Source organism: Physeter macrocephalus, chromosome 2, assembly GCF_002837175.3.
Source record: "Physeter macrocephalus isolate SW-GA chromosome 2, ASM283717v5, whole genome shotgun sequence".
NCBI classification, from domain to species: domain Eukaryota; kingdom Metazoa; phylum Chordata; class Mammalia; order Artiodactyla; family Physeteridae; genus Physeter; species Physeter macrocephalus.
This window is the reverse complement of record NC_041215.1, coordinates 93,935,489-93,955,451: the sequence shown is the minus strand read 5'-3', so window position 1 is coordinate 93,955,451 and position 19,963 is coordinate 93,935,489. Positions and strand designations below refer to the sequence as shown.

Here is a 19,963-nt window from a genome sequence, read left to right as displayed (position 1 = left end):
TATACCAAAGCCTATATTCATTCCTATAGCCATAAAATGACAACGTGGATCACCTAGGGAAAACTTTTCAAACCACATCCAATTTTGACACCAAGTATACACAGCAGAATCTAAGTGTGAAAGTGGTTTTGGGGGGAAAAGCTCCATAGGATTTTGTGACTAACAATTTTAACCCACTGTGGGTAAAAAACTCTACCTCATCTTGTGGTTTCACAATTACTTGTAACATGAAACAGCTTTGGGTCACAGGTATAAGGATGAATAAAATTATAATGAACTCCTGAGTAAATAAAATAAAGCTATCAAAGAGGAATTCTTACCTTGATGTTGTTTTCTTTTTGAAAAAATAAACAGACAAGTAAAAGTCCCGTACTGCAGCAACATACTCTCCCTAGTATCTCAAAGAGAAGATATCATTCACAAAAATAGTCAACACCCTTTAAGAAGAAATATTATCATAAAAGTTAACACAGGAACAATAAACTTTTTGCAGACTGAGAGTATATTAGTATGAAATGATATACTGGGTTGGCCAAAGAGTTCATTCGGAATTTTCCATAAGATGTTACAGAAAAACCCAAATGAACAACTCTTTGGCCAACCCATATTACAGTTTAACTATGGAAAGGATACTCCTACATTTACAATAATCATAGAAAATTAAAAGATGAAAGTAGGTCCTAAATCCTAAAACTAGACTAAGTATAATGATTAAACTTTTTTCTATTAAGGCATAATTTATACACCACAGAATGCAATGTTTGACATGTGTATAACCATGTAACTACCATCACAATCAAGATTTAGGACATTTTCTTCACCTCAGGAATGCTCCGTTGTTCCTCTTTCCAGTCATTCCCCAATGCCCCCACCCCTGTCAGCAACTATTGATTTCTATCACCGTAGCTTACTTCTCTGCCTTTTCTATAACAGAATACAACCAGAATGGTAAATACATTTCATGTCTGGACTGTAGCTCAACATCACCTTTTTGAGATTCACCCACACTCTTATGTGTATTATTAGTTCCTTTTTATTGTGAAGCAGCATCCCAATGAATGCATATGTATCATAAATTGTTTACTCTCATTGATGAACACGGGTTATTTCCATTTTGGAGCTATTATGAGTATTAATTATTCTTGTGCATGTCATCTTGTGGTCGTGTTTTCATTTCTCTACCTAGGAGCGGAACTGCTGGGTCACAGTAAAGGCATATGTTTAACTTTGCCCCATATCTTTCCACCACTCAGTACTGTCATTCTTTAATTTTATCTGTTCTAGTGGACGTGAAGTGGTATCTCACTGTGGTTTTAATTTGTATTTAACTGACGACTATGATGCTAAAGAATAATGATGTTTATAATGTTCAAGTGTTTTCTCTACTCTAAGAAATTAAACCTTTTCAGAACAAAGCCAAAATAATGCTACAAAACTTAAGACTAAAGAAACATGCTACCACAATGATATACAGGGGCTTTTGATGGTACTTGATTTTAATAACTTATGTGATTATTAACAAGGGATGGCTAAATAAGTCATGGTATGAACATCATACAGTCACTACTTCTGATGAACATTTAAGTACACACTCATGCTGCAGGTTTAAGTGAAAAAAAAAAGATAAAACCCTCAGATAATTATTCAATTTGAGAAAAGTTATTTTACACATTTAGGAAAAAGTCTAGAAAAAATTCCTCAAATATTACCACTGGTGAGATTTAATTTCTTCATTATATTTTTCTGTAATTTCAAAATTTTCTATAAGGGCATGTTATTTACAGACATGGAGGTCATATTTTCAAAAGACACACATCTATAATCAAAGCGTTTAAGTGGCTTCTATATGGTACAGGCTAAGAAGTACAGTACAAATGCCAAAACATTGATTTTTTTTGGACAATTATAGAGTTTACAAGAGCAAAAAGACACAATCTACAAAATTATGGTAGTCCTAAAAAAATCTACACTACAAACACATGCTAAAGTAGTAAGATTTCTTAGTTACTAACAAAAATATTGTAACTCAAGGCAATATTAAATCACTATAACATAAAATCCTCAGAGGAAAGATTGCAGAAAAGAGATTTTATGTACAAAAAAGAAAACCAACAAAGCAAATTTTACCTCATTTCCAAAGGCAATGCACTTGGGTGACTGGTTTATATAATCCAAAACAAAGGAGAGCTCCTTAGCTTCTATTTCCTGACTTGATGATTTTGGTAGTTTCACTGAAACCAGCTGAAATACATCTAGCCAAAGGCAGCTATATTAATATAAAGCTTCTCTGGAGAAAGTGAAGATGTGCATTTGTTCATATAAAACTGTTAAATAGTACTCCAAAGTTAACTTGATGCTAAGATCATAATTCTAGGCTATCTGAACAAGTTGTACTCTTCATTTGAATATACAAGTTTTAACTGGAAGGCTAATTCCACAACTCATACACACACACACGCTTCATATATGCAGAAATAGAAAACAATTTGTTTTACTGGTGCATACTGATTTCCAAAGTACTGAGACGAAAAAAAACAAAACAAAAAAACCCAAAGTACTGAGATGAGCTTTAAGATGGAGATGGAATATGATACATTGGTGAACTGAGCAACCAAAAGCAACAAACCATCTGAGAGCTTTCAGAAATGCTATGGGCTTGCCACACATTCATAGAATAAATCTCCTTTTCTGTAGAATTGGCATGCTCTTCTCTTTGCATTCCATTTAAAAAATTTCTCCTTAAGGGGAAATAGCTATATTTCACTATGCTATTTCCTTATCCTCCTAGACTTTATAATACACTGTAACACACTGATCTACCATTTTTTGTTTTCCAGCCTGCTTATTATATACTCTGAACTCAATTCTTCTAGCCTTTTCAGTCATCTCAAACTTCACATGCCTAAATTCTGAACTCTTATTTTCCTTTCTGAACTTAGTCTTCCCCCACATTGCCCACTGGAGGAAATGGCACCACAATTTACCTAGTTGCTCAGACTTAATCCTTGAGTCACCTTTTGACTTCTCTCTCATGCCCCACACCAAACCAGCAGCAAACCCTGCTGGCTCTATCTTCAAAAGACATCCAAGATTCAATAAATTCTCACCACCTCTGCCGCTACCACCTAGCCTAAAGCCATGATCCTGCTTCATATCCTAAGTGTTAGGAATAGTGATCTCTTAACAGCTCTTCCTACGTCCACCCTTGGTCCCTTTCAGTCTCTTCTCAACACAGAAGCCAGTGTTCTATTACTACTAAGTCAGATCATGTCCCTCTTTTGCTCAAAAACCTTCAATGGTTTTTTGTCTATTCAGAGTAAAAGTCAGAGTCCTAATTGCGTACAACGCTCTACATTATCCATTCTACTTAGGCTCACTCCAATCCATCCTCCCTGCTATTCCTCAAACACGGCAGGATGCTCTAGAAGATGCTTCTCCAACACAGCTGCACAGCGTATTCTTCTTTCTCCCAGGACCTCCCCGATCACTTATTTAATATGTATTCTTCCAGTGTTGCCTATTCCCGTCCCCTGCTTTATTTTTCTCTAGAACACCTGTCATCTTATTGTATATGACTGATCTAGTAAGCTTAATGTCTGTTTAGTTCTCTGCAACCAGAACAGTATTTGATAAATGGTAAATGTTTAATTAGCTGGTGAATAATTACAGTCAAGAAATGACACCATATAAGATAACGTGTAAATAAAAGGTTCATTTGTTTTTAAACCAGAGAAACATATTTCAATATGATTTATACAAATTTCTATCAGAGACTCTGGTTTTGGACTGTGGAACAAAGATCAAACAAATAAAGAAGGATATGTTAATATATATTTTGAGATGCCAGTCACAGGGAATCTTTTTTAAGCCTTATTCACATTTTTATATAGTAACTAGATTTTCACAGGCTGAGTGCCCACGATGTGCCAAGTACTGAAGAGTAACACTAGATTCCACCATGAACAGAATTCAGATTACATTACAGCATTTGAAGTTTCCAGTTAACTCCAAAAGGTTAACTCCAAAAGGTTAGATCTGAGTGAGACTTACTTTAGATCTACAGTTTTCTATACTGGCTTGCACATTAGACTCAACTGGGGGAATACTTAAATAAACAGACAGGCCCCACCACAGAGAATGTTACATTTTAAGTTCCTTGGAGTGATTGTAATGTGTAATCAGTGTTAAGAATCACTTGTCCTACTGATATTGATAAAAACTTTCATTACTGCTATTGGCAACTACCCTTCCAAATGAGGAATCATGCAGTGCGTATGGGGCGTGGCTACCAAACTAGAGTGATGAGCAGAACCACCTGGGGAGTCACAAAAAATGCAGATTCCTAGATCAAATCTCAGACTTAGTGAATCAACTGTCAGTCAGGGAGTTTAGAAACATGAATTTTTAGTAAGCATTTAGAGAGACATTAAGAATTCACAGGGCTTCCCTGGTGGTGCAGTGGTTAAGAATCCTCCTGCTAATGCAAGGGATATGGGTTCGAGCCCTGGTCCAGGAAGATCCCACATGCCACAGAGCAACTAAGCCCACGTGCCACAACTACTGAGCCTGCGCACTAGAGCCCTCAAGCCACAACTACTGAGCCCGTGTGCCACAACTACAGAAGCCCGCGTGCCTAGAGCCCATGCTCCACAAGACAAGCCACTGCAATGAAAAGCCCACACACTGCAACGAAGAGTAGCCCCTGCTCACCGCAACTAGAGAAAAGCCACACGCAGCAACAAAGACCCAACGCAGGGGCTTCCCTGGTGGCGCAGAGGCTAAGAATCCGCCTGCCAATGCAGGGGACACGGGTTCGAGCCCTGGTCCGGGAAGATCCCACATGCTGTGGAGCAACAAAGCCTGTGTGCCACAACTACTGAGCCTGCGCTCTAGAGCCTGTGAGCCACAACTACTGAGCCTGCGTGCCACAACTACTGAAGCCCGTGCGCCTAGAGCCCATACACCACAACAAAGAGTAGTCCCCGCTCACCGCAACTAGAGAAAGCTTGTGCACAGCAACAAAGACCCAACACGGCCAAACATTAAAAAAAAAAAAAAAAAAAGACCCAATGCAGCCAAAAAGAAATAAATTTACAAAAAAATAAAAAACTCCCTTAAAAAAAGAATTCACATTTTTATATACAGAACAGAACCTAAATATTGAAAAGTGCTACTTTAAAATAGTCATCTGGGGGCTTCCCTGGTGGTGCAGTGGTTGAGAGTCTGCCTGCCGATGCAGGGGATACGGGTTCGTGCCCCGGTCCGGGAGGATCCCACATGCCGTGGAGCGGCTAGGCCCGTGAGCCATGGCTACTGAGCCTGTGTGTCTGGAGCCTGTGCTCCGCAACGGGAGAGGCCACAACAGTGAGAGGTCCGCGTACCGCAAAATAAATAAATAAATAAATAAAATAGTCATCCGGTAAGGCAACTTAATTATTTTAAGAATTACACTTCCATTTCCAAAACATTTTTGGGAATGTCCCTTAGAGATGGTTTATGGGCTACATCAGAAAATTAAGCTTACAGCTTTTATTCTTTCATGTCACATTTTTTTTTTTTTTTTTTTTTTTGTGGTATGCCGGCCTCTCACTGTTGTGGCCTCTCCCGTTGCGGAGCACAGGCTCCGGATGCACAGGCTCAGCGGCCATGGCTCACGGGCCCAGCCGCTCCACGGCATGTGGGATCTTCCTGGACCGGGGCACGAACCCATGTCCCCTGCATCGGCAGGTGGATTCTCAACCACTGCGCCACCAGGGAAGCCCTCATGTCACATTTTTGATAGATAAAAATATTACTCATTTACAGACTTGGCACCAAATGACTTTTAGCTAAAAAAGATTTAGCTTTAGTTTCGACTATTCTCAACTTACTTAAAAGTCCATGATATAACAATCTGTAAATCTGTTTTAGCAAAACAAACAAACAACAAAACTCCCCAAATCCCAAACAAACAAAAAAACCACTACCAGAACCCCCAACAAAAACCAAGCCACCGCCCCCCCCGCCCCCCCGAAAGGATTCACTTAGCTAATGAACCCCCAACAAAAACCAAGCCACCGCCCCCCCCTGCCCCCCCGAAAGGATTCACTTAGCTAATGAGCTGTGAGCCAATCTAGCTGACTGCCCAGTAACCAGTTTAAAGCTGGCCTGTACTATGAATTCTGAATACAACTCTATTTTAAGGTGGACAACACGGGGGGGGACTGGCATTCTTGAAGTCTGAGATTAGAAAAATTCTTTGGATACATCCTTCATGTCAATGTTAAATGTATTAAATTTACTGCTAAAGGACAATTATTTGTAACCATTGAAGATATTCCAGAAATCCTTAAATGCTTTGAAACATGGCAGTTTCAATGGAATAATGTTTCAATGATAATGAAAATATAATAATAATTTAGCCACACTATTAATTCCTAATCACCTGTTTTCTATACCATTTCCTCCAGATTCAAGATCAACGAATGGGTGTTCAGTGATGGGTAAATAGTGATGCTTAAGAATGTCAGATTTAAGGTCAGTAGGAAGACACACATAGCTCAAAACAGCTTTAAAATTGGAGTTATGCAGTCCACTGTCACAGCCATTTATTAAGTAATCATTCCCTCATCAATATTTCAGAAATAATACAAAGCCTCCCCAAAATGAATGCAATAGTGATGAAACCAATTTAAAAGCCAACTCCAAAAACTTAACTTCAGACTGAAACCAAAATGTTAAATTTGAGACACTGTAAAACGTGAAGAGCCACTCAGTGCTATATATGTATAAAAAAATTAATTATACTATACCTGGTTTTTCTTTATTTATTATAACAAAGACAGAATCCTCAGCACAGGCAAGAGTAAAGAGGGCATGAAGTTTACATCCAACTATGAAAGTCTGAAAGATAAAAAGCACCATATTGTTCATTCTGTGCACCCCCCCATAAGTTCCATAACAGGCAGGGATTTTTTTTTTTATCCATTTTGCTCACTGCTATATTGCCAACATCAGAAGAAAACCCGGCCTACGGAGACACTCAATACATATTTGTTGAATAACCTTTTAAGTTAATACATATATAGATCTACCTGTTTCTTATCAATGGTTTTACAGTATTCTACTGAATGACTATCAAATTTTAACTGACCTCAAGATTATATTCAATTTTTTTTTTTCTACCATGAACAATGTTTTAAGAACTACATATACCTGCCATTATTTCAACAAGAGATTCCTAAAGGGGAAATTGCTGGAGCAAAACGTATTTATTCATTTTCAGTTTCATTCTCATTGACCGTGAACAAAAGTTGTCTATTTCTCTACACTTTATTGCTGTATTTTTTTCAATCTGCAATTTGGATAAAGTGACAGGGAAAAATGCTGTGTTATCTATTAATTTACATTTAATTATTAACAAGGTTAAGCATCTTTTCATGTTTATTGGTTATTTGTTATTTCTTTTCTGTGTATTACATATTCTTACTTTATACCAATTATTTTCCTGTTGGGTCATTAGTTTTTCCTTACTGGTTTTTGGTAATTTTTTGTATATTAGGATAATAGCTCTTGTAAATATTTTCTTTCAGTTTCATTGCTCATTTTTTGGTTTAAAAACTTTAAGATGTTATATAGTCAAATTTATCGTTTCTTTTATGGTGAGTGAATTTTATGATTTGTTTAGGAAGGCTATCTAAAAGGTTGGGCCTTATGGAAGTATTCAATAAATAATGTATCTGTTATTACATTATGTTGCCATTCCTCTTCACATAATGAAAATGGAAGCTCAATCCACATACCTTTATCAAAATGCCATCTATATAGTCCCACAGTTTAATCATGCCGTCAAAGGAACATGAATACAGCTAGAAGGGTAAAAATAGTACAAAACTGATTAAAAAAAAGAACTACATTAAGATATCAAGTAACTTAACTGCTGGTACAGAAGGCATTACCTGTTCATTAATTTATTATCAGCTTTAAAGAGGTGAAATCATTTATTTATATTGTTTTTGCAAAATAAAAAATCTTATCACAGTTCTTTGTAGAAAGCAGACATATCAATTTCAAGTTTTAATTAAAATAAAGAAAAAAGTCAACCCTCTATCTTCAAGAGGGAGATGGTAAGGTACTGAGTTATGAAAAGCACTTGACAGCTTGTCGCTATTTTCCCAGAGCCCAGTCCTTTATCAGCAGAACTGCTTTTATCTTACAGTGGAATCAAAGGAGTGTCTCTCAAATGATCTGAGAATGTCCTTTTTAAAAAGAAAAGTTTCCAACCCATCACGGGCCAATATTTTTGTAAAATACAACTTAAGTTATTATGTACTTGGATGCTGTGGCAATGTCAAAGTGCCCTAAAGTTTTAGACACTCAATTTCTATACTTCTCATTGCAGACCTGTAACCAATGGTTTGTGGCACTGGTCTGTGGGCCATACGTTGGTACCACCAGAATGCCTTTGTAGCATGTTTTTATTTTTGTCCCAGCAGACTGAGTTTTACTAAAGTCACACTGGATTTTTTCGTTGCTGTTACTGTGAAAACACTTCACTTAAAATTGTGAGTTTTGTGAAAGAAAGATGGTAGAGTAGAAGGATGTGGAATTCACCTCCCACCACGAACACATCAAAAATACATCTACATGTGGAACAATTCTCACTGAAAACTAACTGGAAACTGTCAGAAAGAATCCTATACAACCAAGGCTGTAAGAAAGATCCACATGGAACGAGGTAGGCAGGGAAAAGAAGCAATCAGGTTGGGACCTGTTTCCACTGGGAAGAAACACAGAGGACAAAGGAGATTACATGGGCAGAGATCTGCCCTGCGGAGTAAGTGAGCAGTTTGAGTCACATACTGGGTGCTCCAGTCCTAGGGTCTGACACAGGGAAGACAAGTTCCCTTGGCTGAAGTGCCGCTGGGACTAACAGTAAGGCAGTGGGAAGCCTGGATTCCACTCAAGAGGAGAGCACACATGTGGGCTTGCTCCTGAGGAAGAGGGTAGATTGAAGACTGCCTTAGTGGCTGCCTGGTTTCCTGTGACTGCTCCAGTACATGTTCCAGCCCTGCTTACTTCATGACGCAGCTCCACACTGGAGAGAGGCCTGCTGTGACTGGGGAGAGAGCTTGGCTCTGGAACACAGAAGCAACCTAGCACCTCCATCTCTAGCCCCACCTCTAACCAAGGTGACAGCTGCCAGCACACCCCGAGGAAAGATGTGACTTGTAGTTCATGTCAAAGCCAGCTCTCTTACCAAAGGCACTGAGCACATGCAGACTGCATAGGGATGCTCCCACATAAGGATACCCCTTCAAGACTGGGATAAATAACTAGTTCACCTAAATTCATAGAGACAGAGAAAGTTAAGCAAAATGAGAAGACAGAGGAACTGGTCTCAAAAGAAAGAGCAAAAGAAAACCCCTGAAAAAATTAATGAAACAGAAATAATCTATCAGATAAAGAATTCAAATCATTAGTAATAAGAATGCTAACTGAATTAGGGAAAAGAATAGATGAACACAGTGAGAATTTTAACAAAGAACTAGAGGAAAAAAACCCACAAAAACATCCATTCAGAACTGAAGAATACAATAACTGGAATGAAAAACACACTAGAAGGAATTAACAGCAGACTAAGTGATACAGAATGCACAAATAATCTGGAAGAGAGAATAATGGATATCACCCAAACAGAAGAACAAAAAGAGGAAGGAAAGAAGGAAGGAAAGAAAGAAAGAACAGCTCAGAGATCTCTGGGATAACATCAAGAGTACCAACATTCACAATATAGGGCACAATAATGTGGGTCCCAGAAGAAGAGAGAGAGAATGGGGTCTAAAATGTATTTGATGAAATTATGGCTGAAAATGTCCTAATCCTGAAGAAGGAAACAGATATCCAGGTACAGGAAGCACAGAGGGTCCCAAACAAGATGAACCCAAACAGAAAACCCTCAAGTCTCCACTGAAAAACTATTAGAACTAGTAAGTGAATTTAGTAAAGTTGCAGGATACAAGATTAATATACAGAAATCTGTTGCTTTTCTATACACTAATAATGAACTACCAGAAACAGAAGAAAAAACAATCCCATTTAAAATCACATCAAAAAGAATAAAATACCTACAAATAAACTTAACCAACTAAGTGTAAGATCTATACTCTGAAAACTACAAAACACTGAGAAGAAAACCGAAGATGATACAATGAAATGGAAAGATATCCCATGTTCCTGGATTGGAAGAACATTGTTAAAATGTCCAAACTACTCAAAGCAATCTACAGATTTAATGCAATCCCTATCAAAATACCCATGACATTTTCAACAGAACTGGGACAAATAATCTCAAAATTTGTATGGAACCACAAAAGACCCCAATTATGAAAGCAATCTTGAGAAAAAAGAACAAAGCTGGAAGTATCATGCTCCCTTACTTCAGACTATACTACAAAGCTATAGTAATCAAAACAGGATTATACTGGCACAAAACACAACACAGATCAATGGAACAGAATAGAAAGCCCAGAAATAAATCCACATATTTATGGACAATTAATATACAACAAAGGAGGCGAGACAGTCATAGGAGAAAAGACAGTCTCTTCCATAAGTGGTGCTGGAAAAACTGGACAGCTACATATATAAGATTGAGATTAGAACATTTCCTCACACCATATACAAAAATAAACTCAAAATGGATTAAAGATATAAATGTCAGACTGAAAACCATAAAACTCCTAGAAGAGATGACAGGCAGAACACCCTTTGACGTCAATTGTAGCAATACATATTTTTTGATCTGTCTCCTAAGGCAAAAGAAATAAAAGCAAAAATAAACATATGGGACCTAATTAAACTTAAAAGCTGTGTACAGCTAGGAAACCATAGACAAAACAGAAAGACGACATACTGAATGGAAGAAAATATTTGAAAATGCTATTGACTGATAAGGGATTAATTTCTAAAATACATAAACAACCCATACAACTCGACACCAGAAAGATAAACAACCTAAAGATAAAAAAAAGATAAACAACCTGATTAAAAAATAGGCAGGAGATCTGAACATTTTTCCAAAGAAGATATACAGACAGCTAACAGGCACATGAAAAGATGCTCAACATCACTATTAGACAAATGCAAATCAAAATCACAATTAGAGGGCTTCCCTGGTGGCGCAGTGGTTGCGCGTCCGCCTGCCGATGCAGGGGAACCGGCTTCGTGCCCCGGTCTGGGAGGATCCCACATGCCGCAGAGCGGCTGGGCCTGTGAGCCATGGCCGCTGAGCCTGCGCGTCCGGAGCCTGTGCTCCGCAACGGGAGAGGCCACAACAGAGGGAGGCCCGCATACCACCAAAAAAAAAAAAAAAAAAAAAAAAAAAAAAAAAATCACAATTAGATATCACCTCACACCTGTCAGAAGGGTTATCATCAAAAAGTCTACAAATAACAAATGTTGGCAAGGATGTGGTGAAAAGGGAAGCCTTGTACACTGCTGGTGCACCCACTACTGGAAAACAGTATGGAGGTTCGTCAAAAAACTAAAAACAGAACTACAATGTGATCCAGAAATTCAACTCCTGCGTATATCTCTGAAAAAATAAAAACAGTAATTTGAAAAGATAAATGTACCTCAATGTTCACAGTAGCGTTATTTACAATAGCCAAGACATGTAAGCAACCTAAGTGTCCACCAACAGATGAAGGGATAAAGAAGATGTGATGCGATATATCTACTCAGCCATAAAAAAGAATAAAGTTCTGTCATTTGCAACAATATGGATGGACCTAGGAGTATTATGCTTAGTGAAATAAGACAAAAAGAAAGACAAACAAATACTGCATGTTATCACTTATATGTGGAATCTAAAAAATAAAACAAATGAATATGTTTAACAAAACAGAAGCAGACTCACAGATACCGAAAACAAACTAGTGGATACCAGTGGGGAGAGAAAAGGGGGAGAGGTAAGATAGGGGTACAGGATTAAGAGATACAAACTACTACGTATAAAATAGATAAGCAACACGGATATACTGTACAGTGCATGTAAATATAGCCATTATTTTGTAATAACTTTAAATGGATTTTAATCTCCACTACTGAAAAATCACTATACTGTACACCTGAAACTAATATAATATTGTGAATCAACTCTACTTCAATTTTTAAAAAGTGGCAATTTTAAGATTTCTTCCAGGGAGGACATGGAATCACAGAATTGAAATAAAAAATGATGGAGTAAGAAAATATTATCTATTCAAGCAAAGGAATTATATATATTAGGTAGAAAATATACACCAGCATTACTACATATAACATGAATCATGTACACAGATCAGTAAAATATAACAAGGCAAACAGAATCACTATAAGAAAATGGTTATACACAAATACTGTGAGTTGAGAGTCCACATAATCTCTGGCACCCACCCCTTCACCTCAACCAAGCCTGTTGTTAAACTTGGTAAGATAGACTTCACAAATTCCAATTTTAATTTTTTCTGCTACAAAAAACATTCAAATGGTACACATAACCGTAACCTCTTTTCTCAAGTCCTCAGAGGACAGCAAGGACAAAATGTGTGCTTGAACCCTGCAGAAGAGCTACTGAACTATGATTTTCAAGAGTAGCTCATTTAATTTTAGAAAGAAAAGATCAGTGTTAGTGTTACTTTATGCCCTACATCTTTTATGACAACACAGTGAATGGCAATGCAAATCCATTCTTAAATCAAGCAGTAACTGTCAAGTTGGCTGAGGCTAATCCAGAAAAGGGGAACCTGATCAAAAACTAGAGCAAGTACTTTTGAGATAACTCTCTAGCAGCTTTGCTGACACTTAAGAACAGAATTAAAACGACCATTTTATTGTTGATTTCTGAAAAGCAAGGGCTGTTCTGTGGGGAGAGTGGGAAAGTCCAGACTTCACTAGATCCCCAAGTTTGTCCTGAAATTAACTGGTTGATCCACTGGCTAAAGAATCCTTTCTTCTTGCCTAGATACTGGACCTAAGACTCGGTGACATCTGCATTAACACTAAAGAGCCTCATCTCTAAAGAAATAGATCTACAAAATCAATACCTCAAAGATGCATTCCAGAAACCAAAGAGTTCAGAGGTCAAATAAATTTGAGAAACACCCAAGACTATATACCCCTTCTGGATATTCACCATGCATATAAAGGACTTGAGAAGACCTATAATCAAGAAATTCATTTAACTGTGCCAAATCCTGAATTTCAGAAACTATACAAACAAGAACTCCTTCTTTCAAGTAACACCTATTAGCATCCTGTGAACCAATGGTTCACAGAATACACCATGAACAATGTAGTTCTAGGCTGTGACCCTATTTTAATAATTAAAAATAAGTGAAAACTATACTAAATCAGAAAATCAAAACAGATATTTCCCTGATCATCATCTAGAAAGCTTCCCAGCCAAATTCAATACAAATTTTTCTGGCAACAATAAAGCCAATATTAAAATATTTGACTGTAAATTAACACCTGAAGATGGTTCTTGGGGTTGAGCTGGATTCCAGTCACCAGATTTCTGTGCCCTTGCAATATATGCACACATTCTTCTGTAGCTGTGCTATAAACTTTAATAAAGTCTCCAGAGACACAGAAGACATACCTGGAAATAAGAGAGAAAAATAAGATTCACATACTGTATAGACAGCATAATCTTTTTATTGTTCATGAAAAACAAAACAAAAAACAAAGCTACAACATGCAACAGAGATGTCTTTCAGAATAATAGTTTAAGAACTGTATATTCAAATTGTGCTGCTTAAGCCTATGGGGACATCTGAGGTCGTTTAGTTCACAAATTCTGAAAGTAGATCAATGATGCCAAAGTCATACTGCTGACCTGTTCCAGGGGCAGAGGTTGTATGGCATCACCCTGCAAAAACAGCCAACCTAACCAAGCTGCCTGCTCACTAATGGATGCAGACACTGTGCTACGCCTTCACTATCAGCTATTATTCTGCGGTGGTTCTGCTAACAGCAGCATCTTCCCCTGTCCTCCAACTCTCCATCATTCATTGTACAGACACCAGCTTAAAAATACGAAGTCAAATATTCTCTCTATTCAGTGAGGTCTCTTAGATAGCAAAGTAAAAAGACTTTATGACAGTTCTTTTCCTTACTCCCAAAAAGCTGACTTTGCTTTTGTTTTTCTGCATTTGTGGCTTTCTTCCATATATCAGAGACTACTAAATTATTAACTGTGGTTAACCTGAGGTAATATTTGTTTAACTTTTTTCATAATAGATATAACCATAAGACAAAGCTCAGAACTGCAAATCTTCTAGCATCAAATAAAAAATGTTTGCTCTGTGCCTATTATATCTGACAGCGTACGTGTCCAACATGGTGTTTTCTCATATACCATAGAATGTACAAACCACAGAATCCTTAGGTGGACCTCTTCTCTGTGCTCTCAAAGTACCCAAGGCATGATTTGATCTGGGTACTTTCAAACTGTGTTGAAATGTCTCACTTATGTAAATATCCATCTCCCTTATCTGGCCATATACTCCTATAGGGCAGAGACTCTATTTATCTTTGATTTTCAATGTCCAATCCAGTTTGTCAAACAGAACATGCCTGATCTTCAAAGGTTTTATACACTATTTAGATAAAATGAACCAATAAAAAAATTATTACAAAATAATCAAAGGGTAAATCTTCTAATGCTGACTGGGGTTGCTACTACCCTATTTTATCATTTTTAAGACACTCGATTTTCACATGTTCACCTCTCTAAAATCAGGATGCATCTTATAAGTGCTGTAACCAGGGGCCATGGTTGTGTTCAACTGTTTATAAGATCAACAAAGTACAAGCAACAAAGCAACCGAGGTATATGGATTCCCCTTTGGCTGGATCCTCCTCTCCATTCCCATGAGTACCCTAGTTCTTACCATCTCCTGTCTGGACCACTCTTAAGGGCTTCCTACAGTCTCCAGGTGTGGCCCTTTGATTCAACCTTTCATACTCATACCAGAATAATTTTACAAACTTGACCATATTACTTCCTTAAATAAAGATAAAATTAAATTAAAATCCTTCAGTGTTTTCTCACTGCCTTCAGGATATGATCCAAATTCCTATGTTTGATTCCAGTCTGACTGGAAATACTTTTTCACTTGAACAGTAGGTTAAGTGGTTCAAAACTCCAAGGACCCCCTCACTCTCCCCTGCTCACCATTAGCATCAGCAAGTCCTTTAGGCAGTGTTTCCTGGAGATGTTGATGGGTGAGGGGGTACTGCTGTTTACCAGGAAAACTCCCCCTAATTGATTCTGATATTCTTCCCCAGTGGAAAGTAATTTCCTCTCTCCTTGCTTCTCAGCAGGGAATAATGACTTTAACTGTTTGAATGCAAACCTCTAGAGAAAACACTCTCCATACTTGCACATTCTGCTACCTACTGAGAACGCTTTCTTTCTGACTAATTCTTTAAGATTCAGCTCAGGGGTCTTTCCACTGGAAGCCTTCCCTCATCTTATTCCAGATCAGCACCAGTCCTAACATGCATCTGCAGGGTGTGGGGCTTGACTCCATCCCAGCACTTTCTGCAAGGTGTTATGAGAGAACTTCCCCTCCTTGAGGGGAGGAACTGTGTGTTTACTTACTTAAAATAATAAAAGAAACAGGGTGTGGTAGAAAAGGAGGCATTTTTAGGAAGTCAAACACAGATGGGTTCGAAAGCCAGCTTTACTATGTACAAGGCTGAATGATGTTGAAGAATTTACCTAACCTTTCTAAACCTTGCTGTTCTCCACACGCAGGGTTATTATAAGGATTAAATGAAACAATGCATGCAAGTGCAAGCTTGGCATATACAGCAAACACTCAATAAATGGTTCTGTAAAATGAGGATAACAATACCTAAACCATGCAGACAGGGATGCATGTAAAGCAACACAATGCCTGTCACACAGGACTCAAATCATCTTTGTTGATCAAGTGGTGAAGTAAGAAATTAGGGATGTTTTCAAGCAGGAATCAGGATTTAAATGAGGTTCTGAAGGATGCATGATTTAAGGGCTAGGAAAGAAAAAGAAGGGCAACAAAAAACAGTAGGGAAATAACAACATGGTACCTACGAGAGACAGGGAATGTACCTATGTAAGTAGCAAAGTGTGCATAATGGGCACTAGAAGGAAACACAACCCCATAAGCAGAGTTGAGCTAGATCAGGGAAGGCCCTGAAAGTCAGACATAAGAGCTATAGTTAAGGAAGGCAACAGAACCCTGTTACAGGGTTCTGAGCAAGACTAGGAATAAGAGTTACAGTAATGTAACAGCAGCAGTATCCAGAAAGATCTGCAGGGAAAAATACTTAGAGTCAGGGACATCGATTCTGTGATAATTTAGAAATGTAAAAGGCAAGAATGACCCATTGTTTTAGTTTTCTATACCCTAGTAACCTACTGCTATGATACATAGCACCATATAACTGGGGGAGGCAATAGGGTGTGATGCAAACAGTGCTGGACTGGGAGTAATACTTGATAGGGGGATGCCAGGTCCTTTCATGTACACCTCACCTCCCTGCCTGCCTCTCATAATAACGCACTCAAGTAGGCAGAGTAGAGTTTTGTCCTAGTTCTAAGAGGACCTAGTGACCAAGAGAAAGCTGTTAAAATTCCACGATTCTGTTGTTTCATTTACTATTTCAGCTTTTTTGATAAGCTCCTTGAGGTAAAATACAAAATTATTTTATTACCCTTTGTATAAGTTAGCCAACCCTTGTGGCAGCTTTTAGATAATATTCAAGTCCTTGGTGAATTCATTATAACCCTGTTAATTTGCCAGAAAACTGGTTTAATTATTAGCTTCTATATATATGAAAAAAAAATGTATCTCTGAATCTTGATCAAGTTCCCGTCCTGAATTTCTGCCTAAACACCTGCTACACCCACCTGGTTGTTTTACAGGTACTTTAAACTCAACAGGCACATGTGAACCCTATATCTTCTCCTCGTTAATCCTAATTGCTAAATCACTCCAAAATTCTGTCTTTTCTCTTCATCTTCATTATTAATTCTGGCCAAAATCATTTCTTGCTTGGATGCCTGCATTAGTCTTCTAATACCTGGTCTATAATGTTCTAGACTCTTCTCCCACCACTTCCCTTCAGCCTATGCTGCAAGTATACTGACCTTATGCACATGACACCCCTCCCCCACCCCAATTTCAAGTTGCTCACTTTGCCTGGTTGCCCTCCCCCCAGTATCACGGAAGGGGCAAACTCCTGTTAGTTTTGCAAGATCCTACTGCTGAAGGGAAACTTTCACTGTGTAACTCCTCCTTCTATGCCATCACTGCACCTTGAATATGCTAGCCTAGCCACCTCTCGTCTCTCCACCACATACTGTATAGTTTTATAGAGTTCTCAGATTAATATTCTTGAGGAAACACCATCATGTTATCCCGCCCTCCCCTCCCCACCAACACCTTATCTGCAGAATAAAAAAATACACTCTCTTTGCACCAAACAACCAAGAACTGACTCTATGTTCCCTTTAGAACCTCATTTCCCACTAGCTCTCTTCATATACCATTCCTACAAGCTAACTGTACCACAGTCCTCATGCTTATACTGTGCCCCCTATCTGGAATGCCTTCCATCCATATCCCCTAGTCAAAATACCATCCATCCATCTATGTCTAGCCTAAACATCACTTCCTCATCAACCTTCTCCATTCTTCCAGTTTGAAGTACTCTGTTTCTTATGGGACCCCAAAGTGCCACTGTATGAAACATCTGTTACTGATTATCTTCTTTTCCTTACTACACTGAAAGCTCTTGAAGGTAGGATCAATCTTGGAATTATCTTAGTTTTTGTCATCGCAGCTTGTCATAAATACATAGCTGATAAATACTTAAAAATGAATTGTAGGACTAATCAGTTTTCACTAATCAAGTGAAATACAATGGATCCCAGTATAATGAATGAGATATACAAACAGTACACTGGAGGAAGAAACTGGATATAAGTCCAAAGTGGCAGAACTTTGGCAATCTCTTGAAGCCTCAGTTTCTTCCTCCGATTCACAAGATGAGTATCAACAAAGCCTTCTTTATTGTAAAGACCAAGGATTAATTTTTGCCTCTAAGGCAGTTTATGAAAGCTCCTTCAAGTCATGCATGCATTCAATAACTACCTGCCATACACCCATAAGCAAGACATTGCGGGGCATACAAACTTTCATAAGATACTACCTCTACTTTTCTAACACAGAAAGGGTTTTTACTAAGTGTCTCTCTATCCCTGAATGACTTGAAAACGTTTTTTTACATTGTGTCACTTCTAGATGATGACAATAGAGCAATGATGGTGACAGCTGACGTATATTGAGCCATTAAGTGCTAGGCACTGTTTGACTTGCTTTATTTGTATTGTATTAAGGCATTTAATCCTCTCAACAACCCTACGAGATGGATTACTAAATATTATTCCCCTTTCATAGATGAGGCAACTGAGGCAGAGATTAAGAACCTTGCGAAGGGCACAAAATGGATGAACTGGGTTTAGTTAAGCTTTCCAGCTACACTGAGCTCCTGAGGAAGGGGACCAGGGCTTACGCGTGTTTTTATCCCACACAGAAGATTCTAGACACGTGGGTCCGCCCGGGGGCCCCTCAATCTACCTGCAGGTCCGGGGACGGGGGAAGCGCGCCCCAGCCTGAGGTGCTACGGAACTAAGGGGTTCTGAGTCCTCTTACAGCACACGGGCACCAGCTCCCTTCCGCTGGCCCTGCGGTCTCCCGCAAGCGCGACCCTTCCCTGAGCCCAGAACCGCCTGCTGGTTTGTCCAGACGCGCCCAACAGTTCTTTCTCCCCATCCCCCGGGGCCTCTCGCCCCTCAGCTGGGCCGGCAACGCGTGGTGGCCTCTTACTTAGAATCCGCAGAGAACACCGCTCTCCTGAAGTTCAACTCGCTGCCGCCACAGCGTACCACGCGGAGACTCTCCACCTCCACCATCTTCGCACAAGCGCAAGGACTCGCTGTCGCCGGCCCCGCCCCAAGCTACCCCGACGGAAGCCGGTTGATAGGGCGTTTGCCCCGGCCCACAGACCCCGTCCTCGCAGGGCTCCTCTAGGCCTCAGTCTCTATGGTAGTTCTCAATGGTAAGACCCAGCGCCTGTGCGGCCATCTTTGGTTTGGGCAACGTCAAATTAGGACCTGTGAAAAAAGGAAAAAGCGAAACACAGAATGCATTTATATTAGATCCCTCTAAACTTTTATTTAGAAAAGATAAATTTCTCTCCGGACTTGTTAATCTGACTCTAAAGTTTCTTACGCCGGAAGGGAAAGGTGGCCCGAAGTGTGTCAGATGACCGCCAGTCCTTTCCCACACCCCGCCAGGCTTCGCCTTTCTCTTAACTTTGATTCGGGAGCTGCGAGATGACGCCAGCGTTTTGCGCTAACAGCATTCCTGGTCGCGCAATTGAGTTCTTGGTTGGAAAGGTAGCGTTCTCTTTTTTGCACAGCTGTTAGCTCCTCTCGTTAGCCGTCACTTTGTTCTGTTCCTCTGAGCAGAGCATACGTTCCTACAGAATCTTCACAGCTCCAAGAGGCTTGCTTTTTCCTTTGGACACCTGGCTCTTACTCCGGGATTCTGGTTCCTGTTTCTCTCCCTGGTTCATTGGACCTTCTTGGCCGATCTGACATTGCACTCTACCCTGGCCAAGTTCCAGGGCCGCTGCTCCCTGGTTTGCTACTGTTTTGTGCGTGTTGCCGTGGTTTTAGCTTTAGCAATTAGTTGACCGAAGCCCTGAACTCTGAGAAAGTTTATGCCTGCATCTCCATTCCTTTTTATAAACTTATGTGTATCATTTTCGTGGCCCCTGTATATTAGGGGGTGCTTATCTTCCTCCCTCCCTCCCTCCCCTCCCTTCCTTCCTTCCTTCCTTCCTCCCTCCCTCCCTCCCTCCCTCCCTTCCTTCCTTCCTT

General features: G+C 39.3%; 1 protein-coding gene and 1 long non-coding RNA gene across 3 annotated transcripts in view; one reads left to right on the top strand and one right to left on the bottom strand.

Annotated features, from left to right (window-relative positions):
* Positions 1 to 19,028, bottom strand: part of WDR75 (WD repeat domain 75) — a 45,018-nt gene extending 25,990 nt beyond the window's left edge. The window contains exons 1-6 of one of the 2 annotated variants that reach the window (XM_055089016.1): positions 18,906 to 19,028; positions 13,495 to 13,624; positions 7,782 to 7,847; positions 6,792 to 6,882; positions 2,128 to 2,252; positions 321 to 391 (exon numbers count right to left, since the gene is read on the bottom strand). In XM_055089016.1, coding sequence (XP_054944991.1) covers positions 321 to 391; positions 2,128 to 2,252; positions 6,792 to 6,882; positions 7,782 to 7,847; positions 13,495 to 13,624; positions 18,906 to 18,991 — 569 coding nt within the window. In that variant the 5' untranslated portion in view covers positions 18,992 to 19,028. The remainder of the gene's footprint in view (positions 1 to 320; positions 392 to 2,127; positions 2,253 to 6,791; positions 6,883 to 7,781; positions 7,848 to 13,494; positions 13,625 to 18,905) is intronic. The other variant, XM_028479934.2, reaches the window with a different exon arrangement.
* A 52-nt stretch (positions 19,029 to 19,080) lies between these two features.
* Positions 19,081 to 19,963, top strand: part of LOC114484342 (uncharacterized) — a 179,027-nt gene continuing 178,144 nt past the window's right edge. The window contains exon 1 of the long non-coding RNA XR_003677104.2: positions 19,081 to 19,477. This is a non-coding gene — a long non-coding RNA (uncharacterized lncRNA). The remainder of the gene's footprint in view (positions 19,478 to 19,963) is intronic.